Here is a 27464-nt window from a genome sequence, read left to right as displayed (position 1 = left end):
ATTGTACGGTAAGATTGGTCTTCTGAAGATGCCTTTTTCTTTCCACTGGCTGTGAAAAGTCCAGTGACTGTGAAAAGTTACTAGAAAGGTTACTAATACCATTTAGTTAGCCTGCAAATGTCTATGTTGAGTAGACAAATCCTTACAGTGAAGAAAAAGCAAATCTCTATTGTACACAAAAGCTAGTTTTTTGGTTTTTTTTTCCCCGAAGTGGTGAATAAAGCAGGCGATCTGACTCTTAGCTTTGATAAATATCTTTCATTTTACTTTAGGTTGAGATGGATTAATCCCTGGACCCATCTTTCTGCAAGGACAGATGGTTAAGTTTAGGTTGCTACATTTACCTGAAGCATGTCCCTAACCCTAACTCTAACAGACAAAGAGCTAAGAAAGCGGTTTGTGTGACTAGTGTGATTATTTAGTCTACACGTGATCCTTTTGTTTAAGCCTACCTTAGGACATCTTTGAAAAGGTTATGTCTAACTTCAATCAATTTTCTGTTTGGTACTTTTTGTAAATGTTACCTATTTTCCAGTTTTAGTTTTGTTTTTATAATGCACTTGTAAAAAATAATGCATTTCAAAATTAGGATTTCTAAGCTCTGAAAAGGAAGTAGCGCACTGAATTCATATGTCAACAAGCAGTGTTGCTGGATTGATGCTGCTTCTTTTCTGAACTGTTATTCGAGACTGAAAGATTTCTGTTAATCCCTGCTATGTTGGTGGTCAGTGAGGACAGAGTCAATTACAAATGAACAGCATTTTGGAAATATTTAATAACTGAGAGCACATGGCCTTACACAATACAATCTACTGCTGAGAAAGTTCTCTGATTTCTAAGGTAATCAAAACTGTCCATAATCTATATTCTATTCATTTCACTCCAGGAGGAAAGTGATCCCTTTAAAGACTTCGGATAACTTTAACAATAAAGTAGTTATGATAATGGAAATCCTGAGCTTGCATGTACATTTTGAAAGGTTTCTGAAAAGACAGACTAATATACCTGGAGTTTTTGCTAACTGTAGGAATACATATGACTTTATAAATATTTATGCAGGGTTCAAAGCCATCTGTCAACAATTAAAGTATATGTCACTTTTAATAACACAGTCTGCATAGATTAGGATTACTATAATTAGAGTACCGTATACATATTACAGCCGCAAAATGGATGAGCCAGGCTTTCTCAGGAATTTCTAAAAAGTCTCTTTCTATTTGATAATATTCTGCATGATATTTGATTACATCTGAATAAGTAATGTTGTAGACAACTAGCATAGGCAGCTATTTGAACTCAAAGCTAGCTTTTCAGAGACAAGTTACAATTTTATCAGGCATACAGTGACCCAAAGGAAGTTAAAGAATATCTCTATCAAAGCACTGTGAGAAGGCTCTGATTGGAAACGGTCCACTTCTTTATGTACCAAGAGCTGTTCTCAACTAATATAGTGTTCCCTCCTCTTCCACTTTTATACTTCAAGAATACCTTAATTCTCCTGAAATTCCTGACAAAAATGGGCATGATGAATTTTGACACGACAGGGCAGCAGCAACTATTCTAAGAATAGTTTTTGAGGCAAAGAGGATTTAAAAGTATAGCCCTTCATATGTGATAAGTCTCAATTTATGCAAAGCAGCCTTACTACATAATGACCATAGCCAGAGGAGTATAGTTATACAGAAGTCGTGAAAATAAAGGCCAACTGAGGAACAGGAGCGGGAAATAAATTTTGTGGCAGGAAGGTCTTATTTGGAAGGAAACTGCAAAACTTTCACTGTAAGACTTAAATGGAGTATAAATAATGTACTAGAGTTTTTACTAGCTTTCTGATTTAAGAATATATGCTTCAAATGAAAAGAAATTTTACAGGACCTTAAGTAAAATGTGGTAAATAGTGCAGAAGATCACTTGATGTGTTTTTGCTGTGGTGTGTTTTATGGAAAAGAAATGTAGCAAACTCTTGATACAAGAGTGGTCCAGCACCAACACAGTCCAGTGGTATACCTCAGTAATTGCTGCTTGATCTTACTAATCCAAGGAGATTCCTGCTTATCAATTATTTAAGGTTCTGCTCAATTTATTTCATACTAGGGGGGAAATTACTTTTGCACAGAGAATCACTCCCCACAAAAATTGTTCTATGATCAACATTGTTATAGTTTTCATTTTGAGGTAAATGACTATTGAAGGGTTTTTTTTGCATAGTAATTGAGTTTTGTATTAAATTTTTAGGTGTCTACTCCCATGCTCTGATACAAGGAAAAAAAAGACGAGTGTAACTGCTGATTACAGAAATGTATTTTTAATGTTTACATTTTGTTAACTATGAGGAACCACTTTTAAAACACACTGTCTACAGAAAAATGGCTAATGCAAAACTAATGGCTTCTTTCTACATCCTTCTTTTATTTAAATTGGTTTTGAATACTTCTGGTAGTCTACTGTCTTAAAATATATTGAGTTTGAATATATATTTTGTCTTGCTGGAAGACTTTTACCGTGTTTTTCACAAACCTACGTAATTCTGACTTCATGGTGTGTAAAGAAGTGTGTCATTGTTTGTTGTGGATATGTCAGTGACAGGTGAGTCTCCTCCCTGAATAAATACCTTATAGTAGAACCCATTGTTTGTATACGCATCAGTTCGATTGGAGCTAGTGTAAGCTGCATAAACCATTATTTTGTAACCTCTCTTCCAGACCTGGATATTATGATGATCAATGCTCCACATGCACATTTAGAAAAAAAACTCTCTGTTCCCATATAAGTACAAGCCCCAGGTTTTTGGTGGAGCTACCATCCTACAGCTGTTATTTGTTGGTAGACTTAAGTGTCTTGGAGGCATACTCTGACATTTGTGCAGAGATTTCTGAAATGTTAAGGACGTCTACAAATACTGCCAGTGACCCAGCTCATTTTTTCTCTGAGCTGCTCACTTCTACTGTTCTGTTGTGGTTATCAGTAATGTGTATGCGTACCAAATCTACATTTTGTATGCCAGTAGCCACTGCAATTTATTTCCAGTTTGCAATACACAAGACTAAAAGAAAGGTTTTGTCTTCCTGAGGAACGAAGAGTTACTATGCACTGTTTGTCAACAGTGTGTTGATTAGACCCCACTGTGTGTGAGGCATCTGTGGTAATGGCTCCTATCTTCTCTAGCTGATTGGACTGATAAGCCATAAGTGAATTCTTGCAGTGTCATCATCAGTTGTCAGAGAACAGGTTTTATAGTCATTGATTAGCTTCATGGCTTATTCATGGTGAATAACTGAACTATGGCATGTAGGATCCCTGTCAAAACAGTTCAGCTGCATAGAGCCTGCACACTGGCATGATATTAAATTGGCATTATGTTTGAACAGAAACAGCTTTACTTACTATTTACTTACTTTTTTACTTATATTTACTTACTATTATCTGCTTGGGGCAGAGTGGCTGGAAGACTGTGTAGAGGAAATGGACCTGGGGGTGTTGATTGACACTAGACTGAACATGAGCCAGCAGTGTGCCCAGGTGGCCAAGAAGGCCAATGGCATCCTGGCTTGTATCAGAAATAGTGTGGCCAGCAGGAACAGGGAAGTAATTGTCCCCCTGTACTCAGCACTGGTGAGGCCGCACCTCAAGTACTGCGTCCAGGTTTGGGTCCCTCACTGTAAGAAAGGCATCGAGGTCCTGGAGTGTGTCCAGAGAAGGGCAACAAAGCTGATGAGGGGTCTGGAGCACAGGACTTATAAGGAGCGGCTGAAGGAGCTGGGATTGTTCGGTCTGGAGAAGAGGAGGCTCAGGGGAGACCTTATTGCTCTCTATAACTACCTGAAGGGAGGTTGTAGTGAGCTGGGGGTCAGCCTCTTCTCTCATGTGACTAGTGATAGGACGAGAGGGAATGGATTCAAGCTGCGCCAGGGAAGATTCAGGCTGGACGTTAGGAAATACTACTTCTCTGAAAGGGTGGTCAGGCACTGGAATGGGCTGCCCAGAGAGGTGGTGGAGTCACCGAGCCTGGTGGTGTTCAAAGGGCGTTTGGATGTTGTGTTGAGGGACATGGTTTAGCAAGAACCATTGGTGATGGGTGAATGGTTGGACTGGATGATCCTTTGGGTCTTTTCCAACCTTAGCAATTCTATGATTCTATGACTGTCAAACTTTCAGGGTGAGACATTTGCATAATAAGGGAAATGCAACATCTTCACTACTTTTCACCTACACATTGATTTAAATCTAAACTGTACAAGGAAGTTCACTGATATTCTGGCCTTAAAGATAAATATATCACTAAAGGTAGAAAATTCTATGGAGAAAAAATTTTATTTGCTTCTCTTTTCACTCAGAACTGGTAATAACTGGAGAGAAAAGAAATTGCTTATGACAGAACTTATGTATGATCACCAACTGAGTAATTTTAGCTGCAAAATGCACTCCCAAAGATGAAGCAAGGTTTTTACAGCAGAGAGGGCTTTGTTTTTAATGGGGCAATAAAAAGGGAAAGGTTAGTTTTTGCGTGACAATTATATAAATTGCTCCAAAAGTAATGCCTCCTATTTGGTTCCATGGAAACAACAAGTGATACAAAGAACATAACAACAACATTTGTTAGAGCAAATACTTAGCTGCAAAACATTATTTTTTAACATAGTCACCACCATTAGCTGTGCGTTTTCACCAGTAATAAACAAGAACCCGCACACTGCTTTTGTAAAAATTTTCCTGGCTGTCCAGAGCATGGCTTGTCCTTCACATCACTGTGACCACTGCTGAAATGCACCACCCATCACTTCACTGTGCTCACATTTACTGTTAGGTCTCCATAAACATTCAGCAAGTGTCAATGAATGTCAGTGGGTGCCATTTTTCTGCATGGAGGAATTCAGTTCCACCCATTTTTTTCACATGCACTTCCATGTCAGATTCCATTCTGTCAGACTATCCCTCTGCTGCCATCTGTCATACAGCAACAAAATGTAATGGAATATTGGTAGGTAAGTTCAGCCTCTACTGCCATACCACCACCACCTTTCCCTGATGTCATGGGCCAGCACAATATAGTAGGCATTACTTTTGGAGCAGCCTTCATACTTTTAGAAGCTGACCAAAGAGCACAGCACACTGATTTATGTCCAAAGTATTTAGAATTACTTAAAAGTGAATTTACTTTAGGCAGAACTCATTGAAATAAACCAAAACAGACATAGTGTTTAAAGATTGAAAAATGTAAACTTTCACTTTTTGTTGCACTAGCAAGAAATAGAAAGTGGTTTGATGAGCTTTGTACACAGATACAAATTTTTATTAAAACAAATATAAAACCTTATCTTGAGATATCAAATAAATCCTAATGCTCATTATCTTACTACCAGTCTAGTGTGTAAGCTGGGCATCTACTTTATAAATATTTTTGTTAAGGATGTCTTACATTACTGCAAATGGTACCCTGCAGAATATTCTGGCCCACACAGGTATGAGTGGTTTTTTAATTAGGTCAATAAAGACAAATGCCATCCTTTTAATCATTCAGATTTTTAACGCTAAGACAAGGGATAAACTTGAGCATATTCTTCTGGTTTGAAAGAGTTCAAAATAATTATGCTTCTAGAAATGATTCTTCTAGATACTATTTGATTAGGTAAATTGGATTAATTGCTGATCTCCTTTAGGATTTCCTTCACCAGTTCTTTGATATGCACATAAATGAAAGAGTAGAAATATTATGATTGAGCTTAATTCACATTGACTGCATCAGAGTATCATTAATAAGGATACTTTTTTGAGAGTCAGAATGGACCATTTTCATTACTCAGTCTGGCTTCTGGCCTTGAACTTCTGAATTAATCTCTGCTTTAAGGCTAAAAGATCTATCTGAGACAGAGCATGTAGATTTTTTTTGAAGATGTTAATAAATTATTTTGATATAGAATAGTCCTTGCTTGGTTTGTTTTTAATGTATGATGTTAATAATGTAGATTTGTTTGGTTAGATTTGAATGTATAAATCAAAGTTGTTGATTCATTTGCTATTTTCATGTTGATTAAAATAAAAGGTTTTTTTTTAGTTTTTTTGTTGTTTTCTGTTTTTTGTTTTTCTTTTTAGTTCATTTTATCTTTTATGCTCCACACTAGAATTCAATTCCATGACATCTTTTCTGAACAGAGGAAACAAGAACTGGATTTGGGAGTAATATAACATACCTAATCTGACTAGTATTCCTATTTCTGTCTTCAAAGATATCTTGTTAAAGCCTTGTCTAGAACACTAGTCTTGATAATTCATAGTCTGCTGGCTATCCAGGACACCCACAATTATTTTACAGAGCAGAATATTTTATCTTCTAAAATGCATGTGTTACAGTATTTAGACTTGCAAATTTACTTCTGTCTGTATTTTATTATAGCATGTGTTTAAAAATTCATTCTATTGCCTGGACTACCAGCTGAGGTACCGTATAAGACAGTTTGTTGCTTCTTTTTGTCACTTAGTTGTGTTGTGGGTTTTTTTTTTTTTTTTTTTTTTTTAGGAGGTTTATCTACTCTGTTTGTGCTTTATATTGCTTTCCAGAAAGATCACTGAAGAAAATCCTAAATAATCTATAAAAATTATCAATCCCTATATGACTATACAAGAAGCATACACTCTTAGGGATAATTTTTCTAATCAAGGTTTACACTTGAGTTTTGTATGGAAGTTTCAGAGACCTCTGTATATGCTTTTGTAGCTGCAGTTCTTTCCCTTGCTGAAATGTTATACAGTACCAAGTCATATATTTACAGAAAACCATAAGTACTTTACTACAACAATGTAACTTTTCTCAAGCAAACTGTTATTTTTTTCCTAAAAGATGAAATTTCACAAAACTTATTAATGCTGATGTATGATATTAAAATTTTTTCCAGAATTGCTGTCTGTGTGAAAGAAAGCATTTCACTAGATGATCAGTGAAAATCCGAAGGGGCTTTTAGGCAACAGGGCTGTTAAAGATCTAACTGTGAGGCCCGAATTCCCATTATATAGTGGCAAGACTGGAGATGGATCTTCCCAAGAACAAAATAATTCACTTGTGCATATGTACCACAATAGTGGTAAGAAAATGAAAATTTTCTGTGAAAATAAGTGTCACCAGAAGAAGACATGCTTTTGATGTCAAAATCTTAGTTCAACAAGCTTTCACCAAAATTAAGGAAAAGATCCAGCAAATCTGGCCTGGAGTAACAGCGTGTCTACTGGAGTCTCAGGACACTGGAGATGCTCCCCTTGCCATGATCAGTCAAACTAACATCAATAACGTTGCTGGTATTTTCATTGCAATTGAAAGACAATGGTAGATGATCAAACACAAGTTAGGTTGTGACAGACATTTGAAAGAATAGAAAACCCTTTTGGACACCTTAAGAAAAGAGATAATTTTACCCTGCAATACAAAAGGAAGAACATTTATTGTATTAGATTTTACTTAATAGACCTAGCAGTATATGGCCAGTAAACTTCCTCCTTGTGCAGCTGGACGATCTAGTAAGTATATGCAACACAAAATCTCTACTTGTAACCTGTGTTTCTTTTCCTCCCAGACAGTAGATTTGTCACACAACAAAGGTATTATAACTGGCTTTTAACTTTATTTCTAATCTGAACCAAACTAGCTTTGAAGGAGTACATGAACTGTATAAAGCTAATAAAGAATTTATATTAGAATTAAGCCATGCTAGGTAGGGAACCACCACTGAGATTTGTGAATTTATATGGAGAGAATATTTCTTCTTGTACAATTAAGAATACAGAAGAGCATAACAAAACCCAAATTAAAAAATAGCTTGTTCACTTTTAGTCTCTACTTTTTTAAGTACAGTGAAAAGTTTTGAAAAAGTGGAACATTTTTAATATATTGAACCTACATTTCAAACAGTTTAGTGGGAATTTCTGGATTTTAGTATTTTAAACTGTGAGTAATGCATAATAAGGGGAAAATAAAAAAAAAAAAAAGAGGAATGAGAACATAACTATATGGGATGCAATTTAGAGAAGAAGTGAAATTTAATGACATGATTAAGGCAATGCATTCTTGAGATACAGATGCAGAATGTAAAGAAGGATGTTCTCAGACTGAAAAAGAAGAAAAGAAAAAAAAAGCATATATAAATGGAACTATAGCATGGAAGTTTTGGAAACAACTCTGAGTTTCTGGAGGTTGGTAATCATACTTATGCCACATAGATAGGGAATACTGTATCATACAGATTGTTCTGTGGAGATTACATGCATCCCATGATCCTAAAGAAGCTGGCTGATGTGGTTGCTGAGATGCTCTCCATCATATTAGAACAGTTGTGGCTATTGGGTGAAGTCCCCTGGAAAAAAAGGAAACATCCCTCACTCCAATTTACAAGAAAGAGAGGAAAGAGGACCCAGGGAACTACAGGCCAGTGAGCCTCATATCTGTTCCTGGGCAGATCATGGAACAGATCCTCCTAGAAGACATGTTAAGGCACATGAGGGATGAGCAGGTGATCTGAGACAGCCAGCATGTCTTTATAAAGGGAAGGTTGCCTGACCAATCTGATGGCCTTCTATGATGGAGTGATGACATTGTTGGACAAAGGGAAGGTGACCAATGTCATTTACTTGTACTTGAGAAAGGTCTTTAACATGGTCCCTCACCACATCCTTATCTCCAAATTGGAGGGAGACAGATTTGAGGGGTGGACTATTTGGTGAATAAGGAATTAGTTGGGAGGCAATAGACAGAGTTGTGTTGAATGGCACTATGTCCAGGTGGAGACCAGTGCCAAGTGGTGTCCCACAGAGGTATGTCTTGGGACCAGTGCTCTTCAGCATCTTCCTCAGTGACATCAGTGATGGGCTCAAGTGCACCCTCAAGTGGCAAGTTTGCCAATGACACCAAGCTGAGTGGTGCAGTTGATGGATTAGAAGGAAAGGAAATCATCCAGAGGTACCTTGACAAACTCAGAAGATGGGCCTGTATGAACTTCATGAGGTTCAACATAGTGAAGTACAAGGTTTTGTACTTGGGTCAGAGTAGTCCCAGATACGTACGCAGACTGGGAGAAGAACTCCTTGAGAGTAGCCTTGCAGAGAAGGACCTGGGAGCCCTTGTGGATGAAAAACTGAACATGAGCCAGCAGTGTGCTCTTGCATCTCAGATGGCTGGCCCTGGGGGCCCTGGTACAGGAAAGACGTGGAACTGTTGGAAAGAGACCCCATTGCAGCCTTCCAGTATTTAAAAGGATATTATAAATAGGAGGGGAATCAACTTTTTACAGGGATAGGTAATGATAGGACAAGGCGGAATGGTTTGAAGCTCAAGGAGGGAAGGTTTAGATTGGATGTCAAGGGGAAGTTCTCAGAGAAAGTGGTGAGGTAATGGAACAGACTGTTCAGAGAGTTGTGGATGCTCTATCTCCGGAGTTGTTCAAGATAAGGTTGGATGGAGCCCTGAGCAATCTGGTCTAGTACCAGATCTGAAGGTAGGTGGCCCTGCCTGTGGCAGGGAGGTTGGAACTTGATGATCCTTGAGTTCCCTTCCAACCCAAGCCATTCTAGGATTCTATGATTCTGTTATTCTATGATACTTGGTGTAGTTAATTGAACTGACTGTGTTTTGTTTCCCTATCTATACAATTTTGGCAGAAATTTTTCATGAATTATGTAGTGAACAGAGAGCAAGGCAGTTATATAAAGTAGCATTTCCTCTTAGATATGTCCTGCAGGTAACATATAACAATACCTAATAAAACTTTTGAATCAGAGGTGTTGCATAAATTATTTGTGCTGTTTCAGTGGTCAATGGCATTCACTGTTCATATATTGTGTTGCAAGTAACTTTTATAGAGCTACTGATATTTATCTGTGTGATGTCTTAGAAATGTCTAAAATACTTTTCCTGGTCTTTGTACATCACTTAACAGATTAGGTAGTCTGGGAAATTACTTCTGCACAAGTAAACTATGCTCTTCAAAAACTTGAACAATAAAACAATAAAATATTTGAAGGTCTAAAACAAGTATGTTTCAGACTTACTAATAGGTAGTTCGCTACTTTTAGGACAAAATGTATGTGATGATTACATTAAAAAATCTGAGCCAGCAAGCCTAGACCAGTGCAAATCAGTCTTCCTGAAGGAAAGTGCAATGCATGAGACTGCACTAGCTGCATTTGGACTAGATGCAGTTATGATCACTCACAAGAACTGATTTATACAAACATGACAATGTTTATTTGTATCTGACATATAATGTAAACTGAATCTGAATGGGGAATAAGGAGGACAGTATGCATGCATGACAGTTCTACAACTTAATATTTAAAAATCTTTGTGGCAGCATTTGTACATTTGATAATGGAGAATTAATATTATTCAAATGATTGCTCAGTTCTGCTTAACAGAACGAAAAAGTGAGTCAAACTTTGAAATCTATGCTTCTGACCTTCTATCTTGTAGGCCACTATTGGCCATGCTTATACTAAAAAATAAGAAGGAACAAGAGAACAAGTTTGTCTACTAGATCCAAAACACTTCACTGCCTAACACAGTGTCAGCTATCCCTTTGATTTATTTGCATTACCCTTGTTAGCTCTACTAAAACAATGCCTAAATGTGATCTGGAAACAGTTATCTCCAGGAAAATAATGTTTCCCAGCGGTACTGGCTTGGTCTGCTGTTCCCTGGTCAAATATTCGATATTGTCCCAGCACATCTATTTCATTCAGTTTATACCAGATTCATCCAGTTTATACCAGATTCCCATGTAACACAATGAATACATACAATGTTTTGTATGCAACAGATTTATGCCAATATATGAAGCACAGATCTTGTATTAGTCCAGATATTTTGAACTGAAAAATTCACACAAGATAATAATTGTATCTTAAGACCATGTGGGAGACCACATGGGTCTGGAATAGATGCAGGGCCAGTTGCTATGTAGCATGGATGCTGTCACTCTCCTTGAAATGATTCCAGTCTGAAAGTGTGAGGGACAAGAGAATTGGTCTCTGGGCTAGGGTTTAATGACCAATCTCTTATTTAGCAGTATAGAAGAAGTACATACAGAAACGTTATATATGTTTTAAATAAAAAATGAAGAATGGACATCTTTTAAAGCTAACTGTAAACCAGAGAGGAAAAAATCAGAATTCTCTTTCTATGGATCCTGAATTTTTCTTTTAAAATCAAAGCAATATTAGAGAGAGATAGATGAAATTTTGGATGTTCTCTGAAGTTCTTCATCTGTACTGCTAACTTGCATGCCATGTCTTGTCTTCAGCTGTTGCGTGGCAAATCATTCCCTAAATATGATAACTGGGATCTACGGCAAACAGGCAGTGGTGGAAGTGTGGATGAACAAATGAGTGGAGATTGTGATGATGAAGATGGTTGCAGAGGATCAGGAAGTGGAGAAGTAAGAAGAGTACTGAAAATTACAGACTGTAAGTCCATGATTCCATTTCCTTCATACATTCAAAGAGTGAAATATCATATGTTCCACTAAGAAACACTGAATTATCTTGGAAAAGATGTGGAGAAGTTGTCTACATAATGTTTCCAAGGTATACTGGAATAGGACTGTACTTACAAGACTTCTATGAATATGGTATGAAGATAAGTATCAGTTCCATCACAGCATATGTTAGTGCATAGATCTCATAACATTATTTCAGTCAATTAATAGGTCTTATAATAATATTCACCTCTGACCTACTGATTTAACATGAGAGGTAATACTTGGCAGTCTAGCAACATAGAAGTTGTTTCTAATAATTAATGGAACTAATGTAATGGAACTGTGCTAGAAGTTAAGATTTTGTTGTGGTAGATGTATTTCATAGAGAACTACTTGAGTCAAACTTTTCAGTGTTTATAATTTCACATTAGGAATAAGAATGAAAACATTAAATGATAAATATCATCACTATTTGAACTGGTGGAATTTTCTTAGTTTCATATGACTGGTACTAAGTCCAAGCTATGTCAGATCTTGAACTCCTGGCTGTCTGTGTTGCTTACTGCATTCTTTGTTCTTTGTGAAGTACAACTGAATGTCTGATGTAGCCAACAGGTTGACTTGAGTATTTTTATCCTCAGTGATGGTTTGTTAGTTCTGACGGTTTTTGTCCATCACAATGTTGGTTTGTTCTGTTTTTTTTTTTTTTTTTTAATTGCCAGAAATGTCTGACTACTATATTTAGATGTGGTTTGTGTTTGATCACATTAGTAATGGAAGACCAATGAAACTGAATTTCTGGTGCAGAAGTTTATACTGGATCCTGAATTTACTGATATACAGAGAAAAAAAAAAAAAAAAGACACATTTACATTGTGAACAAGATGAAGATATTGGATTTGTTCAAATAAGAACCTTCATGAGCTGCAGATATTATTTTGTTTTTTTTTCTGGTGCATGGCAGATCTTTGTTAATTTTTCAAATTACAAGGTGCGTCTGTCCATTATGAAACACTGGTTTATCAGTCTAACCCTAGCATTATAGCAGTGCTTAAAATATGTTGTATTCTTAAAAATTCTAGTTTTCATATTGAATAATCAATTATTCTATTACATTCAGTATTTCAGAGCCCTACAATTTTTCTGACTGCTTTGCCCTTTTTAAGTTGCTTTAAAATAGCTGCGGTCTTTTGGAGGAATGGTACTAGAAAGGATAGTGTACTTTAAATATATAAAATAAACATTAGCATAAAGTCTTGACACTTTGTCATTTTTATTCTACTCTAACCAAGAAGTCCCTACAGGACAATTTAATGAACTGTGATGAATAATGAATTACCTCTCCCCACCCTCCCCCCCTCTTGACCCCTACCACCCCCCAAAAAAGGAAAAAAAAAAAAAAAAAGGAAAAAAATAGAAAAACAGGGAAAAAAAAGCAGTACTCAAGACGTAATGGCAAGAAAAAATGCTTATCTGTGTATCTGTTTTCACATAGCTGTGCAAGGAAGAGAGGAAGAGCTAATCCTACTGTCACTCTGCTGAGATACTCTCTGCGTTTTATCAAAATTCTCATATGACTTATAGCAAGGCAACAAATTTTCTGAAAAGTGCTGTGCCACAGCTTTGTCTTTCTTCTTCTTTTCTCATTTTAACATTCAGTGTAGCTATTTCTTTACTATATGTCCTAGTTCAAGGCTCATATATTTAAAATTACCTGGAGGGTCTTTTTACAAGCAAATCTTGACTCTTCCTGTATTTGATTTTTAGCTTACCAGATATTTTCTCTGTCAGAAGAAAAAAACCCTCCAAAATATTTGATTTTATGATTAGTTAATCTATGGATTATTATTTTCTTACTAAGATTAATAGTATGGAAAAAATCAGAAAAGGCTTTATGTTGTGACCTCCATATGAAAAGAGAGTATGATGATTCACATAATCCAGTCAGTATCTTCTATCTGGTTTTATTCTTCATTCTCCAGTCCCAGACATCCTGTCTTGTCTTTCTGTTCTTTCACTCACTTTGATATGGTTGTTTTCTTGCCTTGCCTTTCCTTCTCTATTTTAAAATAATCCTCTGTGATAAGCTTCATTTGTCCCCATCTCCAAAGCTTAGACCTACCATACATGAGAAACTTTACTTAGCTTCTTGTTCAAGGAGAGCAAACTTCATTAACTACAATTTGCAAATTCTATAGAGAATTTTCCGTCTTGCTTTTCACTGCTCACAAATCTTGCCACAGTAGTTCACAAGCCTTCCAAAATTAGAAAAAGAACAGTAATATCAATTTAGTAATAACAAATCATGAGAACAGGTAGAACTGGAAGAAAGTGCAATAGCAGCAATGATCATAGTATCTCTAATTTGTACAGCTGTTTTCTCTCCATTGCTTCATCAGCCTTTTCTGTCCAAAAAGTATGGGAGCTGAACAGTTACTGTTCATTGAACAAACCAACTAGACAGAGTACAAATCTTAGCTACACTGTAATACATTATTTCATTGAGGTAGTGTTCATTCAAAATGCTTGACTGAGACACAAGAAGAGAAAAGACTATTTTAGGCCGCAAAGGTAAACGTAACAAAATGACTGCATTTATCTTGATCTATGTTTATTATAAATAAATTGTCGGTCATTAGGTAGGAAGGATTTAAATAAATCATCACTGAACTAGGTTGAGATAGACTCACTATATAGTTTGAATACAAAGAATGAGGATTTACATCCCGAGTAGAAATGGTGTACAACCCTACAGAGTGTTAAACATGAAATGAAAACTCTGGATTAAATATCCAATGCATATTTTAACTTCAATATTAAAACATAATCAAATAATCTATATTTTGACTCATTTGATTGCATATTTAAGAATATATGTATGCAAATAAAATAAAGTAAATATTGTGATCAGCATTAGTTGTTTTAATGATGTGACTGTTGGAGAATGACAGTTTATAAAACTGAAAGATTCAAAATGATGTCAAGTAACATAACTGCTTCTGTATTCTCTGGTCAGTCTGTTTTGCTATTTCTACTCATTTACACCAACCTCAGCTCTAAAAGTAGGGCAGTATTGTGATCAAATTTATTATGGAAGTGGTGTAATGAAGGACTTCTCAGTAGATTTCTGCCATCTTTGATTGGCTTAGGGCTCAAAAATTTATGACTAGTGCTACCCATCAGATAGTGAAAGCAATAAAATCTCCGTTATGATGTTTACCATTTGTTACATTGTTTTAAATTCTAATATGCATTTGATATTGCCTCTGTAAAGGAAAAGATCTCTTATGTCTCAGTAAGGTTTCAGGTTTTATTTTGTTTTTACACAACAGTACTCCTAATCCCCTATTTTTAGTGTGAAGTTATCCTTTTCATATTTCTTTGGAAGGACTACATCACTTCACTGTTTATACGTTTGCTCTGTTGAGAACGTCTCAATTCTATTTAAAAATAGTAGAAAAATAGAAGTTATTTCTGTGGCCTCCAAACTTCATCTAAAAGTTACCATAAATTTTCACACTTGTGTTTATATTCAGATATCATATTCTGTTTTGTGGAATTAACCATTTCTTGTTTAGCTAGAATAACTGATATGTAATCATGGTTCTTGTTTTAACTGAATTGAACTGAGATATGTTTTATCCTTATGAAATTGTCCTGAAATTGACTTTGTGTATTCCCTGACTAAATATTCTGTCAAAAGTTGGTGAGTTGTCTTTGAGACAACATAAAAAAGACAAGGTGAAGGAGGAGCAGAAAAATGAGGGAGGTTACAGACAAATCAACTCAATTCTGAAATGCAGCAGGGTGCATTGCCCCACTATAATATTTGCTGTAAATTCTGCTCTAATTCCAGGCAAAAACATGAATTCTCACAGGAAATGCTCATGTAAATGGACTACCATTCAGAATAAATTTTATAGTCCACAGTGGGAGACTTGGCCTATTAGTCATGGTCAAGTCTGTTCTGAGCAGGGACTGTACTGTAATTACCTTTCTGATCCTTTGTAGTTGCTTCTTGGCCTAAATTTAGGTGAAACAATCAAACAGTGTATTACTTCATTCAGTATATAACTTGCTGAGGCCTCTGCTCAGCCTACTCCACTTTGGGCTGAACAAGCCAAGGGACCTCAGCCTCTCTTCATACATCTTGTCTTCCAAAATCTTTCATATCTTTGCTACCCTCTTTTGGATGATTTAATAGTTCTTTGTATTTCTTATACTGTGTTTCCCAAAATTACACACAGTACTTCAGGTGAGGCTGCACCAGCAGAGAGTAGATTGGAAGCAGGAAATGTTATCATCTGATTTTCCCAATGGATAATATAAATATAGAGATCATGTTTTAGTAAAATAAGACACATAGAAGTTACCTTCTAATTAATTTCAGTTTTCTGACATTATTTTAAATGAAATTACTTTTTTTTCTTCCCTCTCTCACTACATTGTGTCATCTTACAATCAGCAGTTTTACTTGTGCAAACATGAAGGACTGTTGGAGGTCTGTGCATAGGATTCCCCAAGTGAGTTTTTATTGTTGAAATCATTTGAACTTGAGTATCACTGTGCTTTGTTTCTGCTTCATATAATTCATATTTTTATGTATTTCTGTGCAAGCACTTTATCATGCATACAAAAAAAAACCCAAAAACTTTGAACTTTCTATGTGTTGACAATATGTATATTCTTGCTGAAAGAGAATACTGATTTGCTGAAATATAGATCTTCCGCAGGAATGCACTTACTACAACAAATCTTTTTCTTCAAAAGATTTCCAGTTCCCAAAAAGATGAGAGAGGAGCTCAAAATTATAACAGTTTTCCTGTGGGAAGGAAGGGTGGGATAACTAGAGCATCCCAGTTAATATTAAACTATGTGGACTTAATTGATGTATTTGTATGTTATATATTCACAGTAGTTTAATTTACTAATCCAATCCCTTCAAATGAGCCAGTAGGAAACAGAGGAAGGTTAGTTTTTGAAAAGCAGCAACCTGTGCCCAAGTGTGTTGCCTCTCATCTTTACCTGTAAGTCTTTCTTTGTGGTCCAATGATTCTTTAATTGTTTGGATAGATGAGGGAAGATATGGTGTAGTTAATAATCAGGCTAAGCTTTTAGTGCTGTAGCTGGAGTTATTCATTTAGTACATGGGAAAAAAAGAGAATAATCATTTCACTAGAGTCTGATGGGAATTTATGTCTTTGTTTTCATGAAAAGCTTTAAAAAGCTTTTTATTTCTTTCCAATAACAGATGAGAGCTTTGAAAATTTCATCAAAGGAAAATATTTTTTTCCAACTCAAAGAAACGTGCATCATGATGTATTTTTTCATCCTACAAAATGTTAACAATTACTAATCTCTGGATTAAATTATGTACTATTTGTTTTTGTATATCTGTCAGTGATATGCAAAAAGAGATCAAAATGCACTGCTTGTTTATGCAAAAATTGACCAATTGCATAATACTATGGTATTATGACTAAATCATTTTAGATTTTAAATGAGTTAGGATCAAGTTCTTTCTGAAGCCAGTAAGCATCATTTCAGTGACTTCATAGCGGCTTGAATTTTCCTGATAAAGCATGATTCATTTAGAAGGAGTTAAAAAATTCCTATTATTTTTCAATGAATTGGTATTTGTTATTATGTGTAATATGTAGTTTGAAACACATTTTATAATAATGTGCTAGGGATCTGAAAAGAAGAATTTTTATAACTGTTGTGATCAGTGTATTCAGAACAGTTTTGCTGTTCTATCAGGTTCTTCCACAAATTAAGAACAAGAGAATTTCTATTGTTTTCCTTTATATAAAATAAAAATAAGCAAGAAAATTCACACAAAAGTGTGTTCCTTCCAAGCAATTGTGTTTAAAAGAACCCCTTTTTCTAAGTGATGATGCCTAATGCTCAAAAGGCTATGATATTTTGTTTTAGTTATGTATCCAAAAGTGTTTTTTCAAAAACAGAACTTCGGAAGAGTCAAACTTATTTATTCCATCTTAGGTGTCATTTTATTACCTCAAAGAAATCTTTCTTGCATTCACAATTTTGAATGTTAGCTCTTAAGACTGTCACAAGGAGACTCATTTTTAACCTCTTATTCATGATTGGAGGGGCTGTGTAAGTTTTGCCTGTTCTCTACAAACAAATGAAAATGCACAAAATAAATTAGAAAAAACAACAAAACAAAACAAAACAAAATAAAAAACAGCAGACCAGTGTCCCACAATTTGCATTAGATTTCTCGTTTTTTTTTTTTTGTGATGGCCTTTATGTCTCTTTTACTCTATTGTTGTATTTCTACTCTACTGACATAGAAACTCAAAGAAAATGTTTCAAGAAAAAAAAAGATTTTTTTGTTTGGTAGAAATTCACTCTTTTTATTAATTTGATTGACAGAAAATTAATAACTAGACTCTGTGATGTTTGAAAGGATCATAATATTTCAGTTACATTTCTCTCATCTGCACAGTTTGCTACTTCAATGTTACAATAAAAACTGTATAATTTTACCACTCAAAATCAAAATATGAGTGTTGGATGATTGCTATTCACTACTGCTCATTTATTTGTTTTCCTTAGAATTTAATCTTACTTTAATAATAACAGATATAGAAATAGTGTTATTCTTAGTGTGTTAGCAATTTATAATGTAAACATTGAAGCCTAAACTTATAAACACAGGCTCATTTTATTGTCACTGGAAATAAATGAATGTGTCACTGGAAATAAGTAAATGTGAGGCTATACAACTAATTAAATATGAAAAGACTCTTAGGTTGAGAATTGTGACCTATAGTCCTTGTTTCTCTCAAGAGGTTGTGCAAGGAATTAAGTGTCAATAGCTCAAGTACAAGAGTCTAAAGCTATTTAGGCAAGTCCTTCCATAATACAGATAGCTTTGCCTTTGCTTTGGTTTTTATTTCATTTTGCTTATTTTAGATAAGGGTCAAATATTTTTCAGAGTGCATTCTGGTTTTAACATCACATAAAACAAAAGTGCTACTTGTAAGCGCAGACTATAATATCTATAAAATGGCATTCATACTGTCTGATAAGACTCATTTGGTATCCGTCATCTGTGATGCCAATAATGGGTATAGGTGCAAAAGGATTTAAGACTGTATGGGAATCCCATGGTATATTTGGTTAGCAAAGAATCTTGGTGTCTGTTTTACCTGTTTCTCATTCTAGATTTTAAATAGAGAAAAAAAAAAAAAAAGGAATGGTTTAACTGAATTAAAAAAAAGAAGGCTAAAACATTTTTTATATGCTTATAAAAATCTTCTTTCTCAAAACTGATTTACATCAGACTTTATCTTTTAATGTTTTTTTTTTTTTTTTTTTTTTAACAGGTTGTAACTATGATAAATGTCACATTTCTGTATACCAAAAGGTAACTTTTAATGAAAGGTAACTCCTCTGCCTCGCATGGGTGTCTCTCATCTTTAATATATTTTAAAAAATAAATAAAAAATCAGACATTATCTTTTGAGAGTTTTCTTTGTAACCTGTGCACAAAATTAATTTTATATTTGTGCCTTCAACTTCTAATAATTGCAAATACAGTGCCTTGAATCATCATTTTTTACACAAGAGAGAATTTCTTGGTTTTGTTTTTGCTGTTGTTTGTTTATTTTTCCTAGAAATAATATATAGGAGAGATAGGAATAAGCATGACCTAGTTCTCCAAATTTGCAAAAAGACTGTTATTATCAAGCAAAAAATTTGCAGGCTTCCCTAAGAAGCATGAGTCTACTCTAAAATACTCATAACCTACATTCTCTCAAGAAATGTATCTGCAGGGCAGCAACTAAGATTCCTCTGTCTCCCGTTCTTCTAAAGGGAAGTGGTTAGCAGTCTGTGTAATTCAAACTGGGCCTACAGATTTGTTGCCTATTTGCTAGAATCAGACTGCAGGTAGGCATGAATGCTCTTTTGTATGTTCTGGGTAAAAAATGCAGGGAGAGAGTGTATTCTGTTCCCTGATCCTCCTGGAAGGATTCCCATCTAGATCAGACACCTAACTGTAGCCTAGAAATACTCTAAATTTTGCCGATCATTTCAGGAGCCTGTTTCAGTATGTGCTGAATAGCTGACTGGTTTATTTTAACTGAATTAATTGTGCCTTCAGCAACAACAGTTAGCTCACATGAAAACCTGTATTGTGGATGACCACATTTTGGTAACTGAATCTGAATATAAGTTCTACTTCTTGTGTTTTCAGAGGTTGGTTAAATAGAACACTGTGCCAAATGTTGGCCAGTAGTAATAAGATCATATGTTAAACATAAGCTGCTTTTCTTACTTGGAATCCTATGATCAAATTCAGCTTAGGGCCAGTGGAGGTGATTAAAGAAGGAAAAATATCCTGCTTCATTGTGATTTACCCATCTAGAGGCTCAGAAGGTTTATGTCGCAGCTCAATAGACAAAGTCTTCATTCAAGGCATCCTTTGTGGCATCATATAGTCACTAGTATTTTTTAAGTCAAATCCATTAGTCTCTGAAACATGTATCTTTCCTCCCATTCGGCTTCCTTTCTCGAATATATATTGTATACAATCATCCCTAGGTGACTGCTTTTATTGCACAGTCTTAAAGTAAGGGCTCCCTGAGTAGCTGGTACATTTCTCATTTAGACATATGATTTGAACTTATGAATGCTGTGATCACGGACAGACCACATGTAATTTTGTGTCAGGCTTCAGGGAAGGGCACAAAGCCCTTGGTTTTATTTTATTTTCAATAAAGCCCTAAGCATTATGGACACGAGTCAGTCAGTGCCATTATAATTGGCTGTCAGGCAAAGTCCCTAGTAACTAGAAAAAGGGGAACATCACTCCCATTTTTAAGAAAGGGAGAAAGGAAGACCAAACTACAGGGGTGTAAGCCTCACCTCTGTGCCTCTCAATGGCATAGACTGGGGAATTAGTATACCCTCTGCAAGTTTGCTGATGACACCAAGCTCTGTGATACAGGTGACACAACAGAAGGAAGAGATTCAGACAGACCTGGGCAGGCTTGAAAAGTAGGCACACACAAACATAATGAGGTTCAACAAGGACAAGTGAGATAAGTGAACAGACTGGGAGAAGAAATCCTTGAGAGCAGCCCTGCAGAGAAGGCCTTGTGAACCCTGATGGATGAGAAGCCTGGCATAAAGTAGCAATGTGAGCTTGCAGCCCAGAAGACCAACGTTATCCTGGGTTGCACCAAAAGATGGGTGGCCAGCAGGGAGGAGGTGATTGTTTCAATTTATTCTTCCCCATCTGGAGTACTGTGTTCAGGTCTGTGGCCCTCAGCATGAGAAATATGTAGTGTTGTTGGAGTGGGTCCAGAGGCCATGAAGATTGTCAGAGAGCTGCAACACCTCTCATAGGAAGACAGGCAGAAGGAGATGGGCTTGCTCAGCCAGGAGAAGAAAAGGCTCTGAGGAGATCTTGTGGTATTCCAATACTTAAAGGAACTTCTAATCAGAAAGGAGACTGACCTTTTGCATGGTGTGATAATGATGGGAGAAAGGGTAACTGCTTTTAGCTAAAAGAGATTTTAGATTAGATGTTAGGGGAAAATTTTTCACTCAGAGAGTGGTGAGGCACTGGAATGAGTTGTCCAGAGAAGTTGTGGATACTCCATCCCTGGAGGTGTTCAGGGTTAGGTTCGATCAGCAACATGGACTAGTGCCTGATTCAGTGGCTGGTGACCCTGCCCAGGGTTGGAACTGAATGCCCTTTAAGGTTCCTTTCAACCCAAGCTATTCTACGATTCTGTAATTCTATGATAATTCAGGGCCAACCTGAAGGATCAAAATATTAACCTAAAAAAAAAAAAAAAAAAAAAAAAAAAGTGATAGAGATGAAACTGGAGGATTTTCATCCTAAGAAACTGGAAGTGAAGAAAGGAGTTTTTTGATGAACAAATCTGATTGAGATATCTGAATGGGAGCAAGTATGAATAGAGAAGGATGGGTGAGGAATAGGCAGAAATTTCCTTGTTCAATAACTTTATTGTGTCTGTTCCATCATTTTTCTACAACTCTTCAGTAAGTTTATAGGCTTGAATAGAAATTTATGTAAGACTCCAGTTCCAAGAAAAGGGTTGTTTTTGTGAGCAGCTTCTGGATGTGAGAAACACAGTATATGACACACAGGTGGCAGTGACACAGAAAGCTTAATATCCTTAAAAGTGTTTTACTCATTGCAACAGTGGCATTTGGAAATTATGTTAGTCTTTAGACAAAGAGGAGACAGCTGGCTGTTAAAAATTACTATTTTTGAAATACCAGGAAGTAAAATCCGTACACGACAGCTGTTTTTAAAGCAAAAAAACTATCCATGAGCTAAATAATTGCAGAATAATCACTTTGTACATATTGTATGGATAACTTACATAGACAAATTCAGTCATTACAAAAAATGGAAGAACTATTAATTAGGGTGAAGGTTTCCCAATCAAATTGTTCAGTGAAAGCTAGTTATAGACAGAAATATTGATCGTACATTGTGATTTACAGAAGTACTCAAGATTTATTAAAACATTTATTGTTTGTTAAATGTTGTCTAGTTAATAGGGCACATCATGGAATTTACATTCAATGATTAAACATGCATGCTCATATATTTCAATGAATACAGAAAGAAACATTAATAGTTTTCTAGTTTTTATGTTGTACTTCTAAGGCTTAGATGCACAGGACACTCAGACAAACTTCAGTCCTTAATTCCTGATTCTTCTCCCCATTCTCCCTGAGTGGTGTGTGGAGGGTGGGAAATGACGGACTGTAATCTGATCATAACAGATGTGCATTGTGGTGAAGACACTAGAGCTAACTGGGACCATCTGTGTTCCAGACAGGGTAGGCTGGACCTTATCTCACAGAAGAACCCTGCAGCCCCCTGTAGCCAACCCTTGCTACATCAACCCAACACAGTAGCACCAGTTGCTGGTGTGTCAGATACTGCTTTAGGCTCTTCTATTATTATCAAGGACAAATTACTTATTGAACTGGGACCAAACTGGTTGAAGAAGTACTCAGTTCAAAACTGCATTCGTAACCTGCTTAATCCAGGTGCAGTTATGAGCCAGCACTCTGGATAGCCACGTGGAGTTGAATGCAAACATTCACAGTGCATAAAAAGCAAAATTTTGATTTTTTGGTGGGTTGGATGGCAAAACCTATTCGGTTTTTTTCACAGGGACAATAGTGTACAGTAAATGCATTGGTGAATGAGTTCTTATTTTAATAAATATTTAATTGGATCCAATTTTTAACTATTATTTTTCATTGGAGAGAACAGTTTGCTTCTAGATAGTCTCCTTTTCTATGCAAATTACTTTTGATTAAATCAGGACTAGTTCTTCTGAGACACTCACCAGTGGTTCCCAGTAGTTTCTCATTGTTAAAAATGGTCCCATAATTGATATCTGTTTTAACAACTTCCTCAGAGAAGGGAACAATTCAAAAGAAGCTGGGAATGCTTGGTGACATCTAATAACATGTACTGAGAAGCAATGACCCAGAACTGAGCTGTCAGTGATTTTATTTCAAAGCTCTTGTCACTAAGGATGTTGGTGCGTTGGCTTCTCAGGATTCACCTGTTACTGGAATATACTGAGCAAGATCTATGATGTACAGTGTCACAGTATAAGCCATATCAAAGGAAAATATATACAAATAAAGGCATTGTGATCAAACCTCTGAACTCAGTAACATTTTATGAAGCTATAAAGTACTGTTCTTGTAAAACATCAATTGGAATATCTAGTTCTTACCAATTCCCATTTCCTTTCCAATTCTTAAACATTAATTTATTTTACAGTCCAGCAATTTCTAGAAAATGTAAGTCATAACATATAAAAGAAAATTTTAGAGAAATTTATTAATAAAGAATAATCAGTTTGGGGGGAGATAGTCCTATCTGTTGCCTTTTTCCCTCGTTTCTTCTCTCTCTTGTTTTTTTCTGATCACTACCATTTCTCATCTTATGTCAAATGATACAATAGTAAGTCATTATGTAGAATACTAATAGCTCTAGAAGCAGTTTATTTACACATATACTTTCATGCCTATATAACTACCAAATCACTGGATTTTAATTTCTCTTCATTCATTATTACTCCATTACTTCATTCATTATTGGTGTAAAAATAATAATTGAAGAACTGCAGTTTTTTTTTTTTTTTAATTTCATTTCTTTAAGCTTATTTCTTTGTGTATGGTTTTAATGGAAAAATTATTTCACAGCAAGATGTCTATTTGTGCTTCTGTATACCAGAAGATGCCACTATAGCATTCACTGACAAACAGGAAAGACTGATGGCAGGGGAGAAGAGTACATTTTAACAGGTGCAGCACCTGATTGATTGCTCTTGGTCAGGTATTATTGAGAGTACACTAAAAGTAAAGGCTCTTAATTTTGTTGGAGAATGAGATTTTGCAATATTTTTAGGTTTTGACAAGAAAACAATCTGTGAATGAAAAAAAGCATCTGGAGATCAGAAATTAAAGGAAACAATTATTTTTTCACATTTTTTTCATTTGCTTTAAACACTAGTATTTGCCATATTGTGAACAACGCTGTTGCAAATGTCAGAGAGCCCATGCTTTCTCTCCAATGGGCTTTTCTAGAAAGGATTTCCCTTCTATGTAATAAATTGCATAACAGAAAAAAAAAAAAAAAAAAAAAAAAGGAATTCTCCATAGGTGGTTACTATTTCATTTTCTTCTTCATCCAGTTAATCGCAGAGAGGTTTAACATCATCTATCTACTGCAGTGTCATAGTTCATTTTTTTTTTATCCTTTTCTTTAAAATAAAAAGCAGGTAGTGTGCAGTCCATCAGTAGCTTCAGAAACTAGGATTTTCCCCAGGCGACAAAGAAAGAGGCCAGCTAAAAAAGTACTTCCCCAGAAGATCTAGCTAAAAAGATACCTTCAGATTTTATTTTATTTTATTTTAGGAACAATTTGAACAGTTATATCTTGGCAGCAATGCAACCTGCTGGTGACAGTGGAGAAGGGGGAGGGGGAGTGAAGTTATGATGGAGTCCCACTAAATAGTAAAAAATATCAATTTGATCATCTGTAAAGAAATACAGTGAGAAAGCATCTTTACAATAATATCCTTTGAACAAGCTCTCTATTAGTGAAATGTTTGTTCTAAGAGATAAAGTGAAGTTTATGTAAGAAAGAAAGCAAATATATTCACAATGTGTGCACATATGTTTTCTAGTTTGACATTCCTATTCACTATTAAATGCCATCAAATAGGTAACCAGTATTCATTCTAACTATTCAAGGCTTTCTACTATGAAATGTTTAAAACACAATGGGGAAAAATGTATCACAAGCAATGAGCAGTGCAAATTCTATATCATGTTTTACCAGGAAAAAATATGTCTTTTTCACTTATTGCATATAGAATTCATATCTTGAGGTTTAGCAGGTTTATCACCTGAAGTTTAGAGCTGATTACGCGTCTGCCTAGAAGTAGGCATAAATTAACTCACAGTGGATTTGGGGTAAAGAATAAGAGTTTTTTTACAGTAAGTCAAAAGCGATAATTTTCCATGTCCAGCACATCTATTCAGACTGTTCAGAATGCCAGGTAACTTGGTGGCTAGAAATACCTTTAATCTCTTTAGCCTGCGAGTAAAAGAATTTGTCACCAGAATTCATAAGTTGCTATGTGGAATGCGAGGATGGTCTCTGTGCATTGTTGCCCTGGTTTCAGCTGGGACAGAACTGATTTCCTTCATAGTGTCTGGTATGATTTCTTTCATAGCATTTGCTGTTTTAGCTTTAGGAGAAAAAGAATCTTGATAAAACTATAATGTTTTAGTTGCTGCTGGCCAATGCTGCATGGAGACAAATATAAATAAAATATAAATATAAAATAAAATATTCTTATACTAAATATTTTTCAGTCAGATGACTTGAATGCATTTAAAAATTGGTCTAATAATAGGAAATAGCCTGACATAATGACAGTTCCATGGACTGAGCCTTGGCCCTCTTGCTAGACTCACCATAAAAATGTTATATAGCTGTTATTCATGGAGACTTTTTGTTCTGCTTACAATCATCGTAAATGTCTTTTGTGTTAACCATTCATAGCATCTCATCTTTGTATTTTTTTTCTCATCTTTGTATTTTTTTCCGTGAATATTAAGCACACACTGAAGCTAAGGCCATAAAATACAGTTGTACTATTAAATAACATTTATATTCAAAGGGCAAAATTGTGTCTTAAATGTACCAACAGCTTTTTTTCTTTTTCTTTTTTTTTTTTTAATGCACAAAATCTCTTTACATTTTTGCAAAGATGATGAAACAAATAGCCCATCTATTGGAAATTTAGGGTCTTTTTGTCTGTGACAACAACTGTGTTTGGAAAACCAATTGTGTTTGGAAAACCAGTCCAACCATGACCTAACCATACTACCCTAACCTCTGCTAAATCATGTCCCTGAAACTGTCTGTATTTTACTTTAGTGGATTCAAGAATGGATTTCATTTTCAAAAAATAACTCAGTCACTTTAACCAAACTTCTCTTGATTCTTAAAAGCCCAAGTTTTTGGGTTTCTTAAGGGAAACTCTTACAGACCATATCCTCAAAGATAATTACAGACCATATCCTCAAAGATAATCACTTTTCAGGAATATTGTCCAACTGCTTTCTAAAATTTATTTTTCTATAAATTAACATGTGTTATATAGCAAAATAATAGAAAACACTAGAAATTCATTTCAGATAAACCAGAGGAAAGTAATAAATATTTAAGATTCTGAGTGTGCAGATTAACTGATAAACAAAAGTAATGGGTATGTAAAGTAAAATTGCATGTGAAATTTCAATCTTTTTTTTTTTTTTTTTGAAAAGCAACAGTTTGTATTTATTTGACTAAATTATGATTGTGGGCATGCTTGCAAAAGTTCTCATTATTAACACTTATGAAGTCCTTTCAGAACTCACTGTTTATATAAACTTTAATAGCAATGCTGGATAGCTGAGTCTCTAGTACATTCATGAGAAAAATTCTAAGAGCATAAGTAAACAGATATAAAACTGTGAATATCTTGAGACTGTTCTGTGTAATATAGTCTTTAATGCATGCCATTTTCTTCCTACTTTTAGTGTAATTTTTCATAACTAGTTGTACAGTTATATTTTTATTCATTCTGCCTCTTCTGGTAAGTACAGCTTGTTCAGGAAACTAATAAATCTGTTCTATTTCTTATCCTGGTCAATGCCAGTCCATACTAAGCACTCAAAATGTGCACATAATTTATTGAAAAAGAAATTTCAAGTTAAACAGGAAGCATAGTCTTTGTTTTTTTTGCAAGGATAAACTAGTCATTAATATTACAAATGTATAAATATATTTTCAACCTCTGAGGGGCTTTTATGTGCTTGACCTGTCAATTACCTTCAGACTATTTACTTTCTAAAAGCAGTTCCTCAAAGGAAACAGCTGTCTCATGCTTAAAAGTTAGCATGCCCAGTGGAGACAGTAAAAAGAAACACGCTTTCCTTGAATAATGTGAATTAATTGATCTATGAAGGAAATAATCTTTTAAATTGTTTTTTTTTTCTTTTCTTCCATAGTGCTTAGTCTACTTTCATGTAATTTTTTTAACTTACTTTTTGCTTAATGGAAACCTTTCTATAGTGAAATTCCTTTTCTTCAGTTACAGTGATATGACGAACTTCTAGCATCTAGAAAAATCATATTCACCAGGAGTTTAGCAAAGTAGCACTGTAGGGTTTTTTGTTTGTTTGTTTTGTTTTGTTTTTCTATAAATACTTAGGCCTGTCTTTCCTATTGAAATGTCTGTCTAACAAAATTCTCAGAGAGTAATTTCACTTTATCAGAGCAGGAGACAAAGAATATTAACAGAACAGTATTAATAGAATATTTACAACTCCAGTCAAATTTCTTTACCTGTTTCTCTGTAACCAGCAACTGGACTGTGTGTTAGTATAATAGAGTGTTTTGTGGATAGA

At 35.2% G+C, this 27464-nt stretch overlaps 1 protein-coding gene across 21 annotated transcripts in view; it reads left to right on the top strand.

Annotated features, from left to right (window-relative positions):
* GPC5 (glypican 5) overlaps positions 1-27464 on the top strand; it is a 676292-nt gene that overhangs the window by 351027 nt on the left and 297801 nt on the right. For 16 of the 21 annotated variants that reach the window (XM_040653879.2, XM_040653810.2, XM_040653835.2 and 13 more), the window contains one exon: positions 11280-11442. The exons of 3 other annotated variants lie outside the window; for them this stretch is intronic. In XM_040653879.2, the coding sequence (XP_040509813.1) occupies positions 11280-11442 (163 nt within the window). Of the gene's footprint in view, positions 1-11279; positions 11443-15924; positions 15980-18811; positions 18912-27464 lie in introns of those variants that run through there. 2 more of the 21 variants (XM_046898909.1, XM_025146759.3) reach the window with 1 other exon arrangement.

Source organism: Gallus gallus, chromosome 1 (assembly GCF_016699485.2).
Source record: "Gallus gallus isolate bGalGal1 chromosome 1, bGalGal1.mat.broiler.GRCg7b, whole genome shotgun sequence".
Taxonomy (NCBI): Eukaryota; Metazoa; Chordata; class Aves; order Galliformes; family Phasianidae; genus Gallus; species Gallus gallus.
The sequence above is the reverse complement of the archived record's forward strand: the minus strand, read 5'-3'. Positions and strand labels throughout refer to the sequence as shown.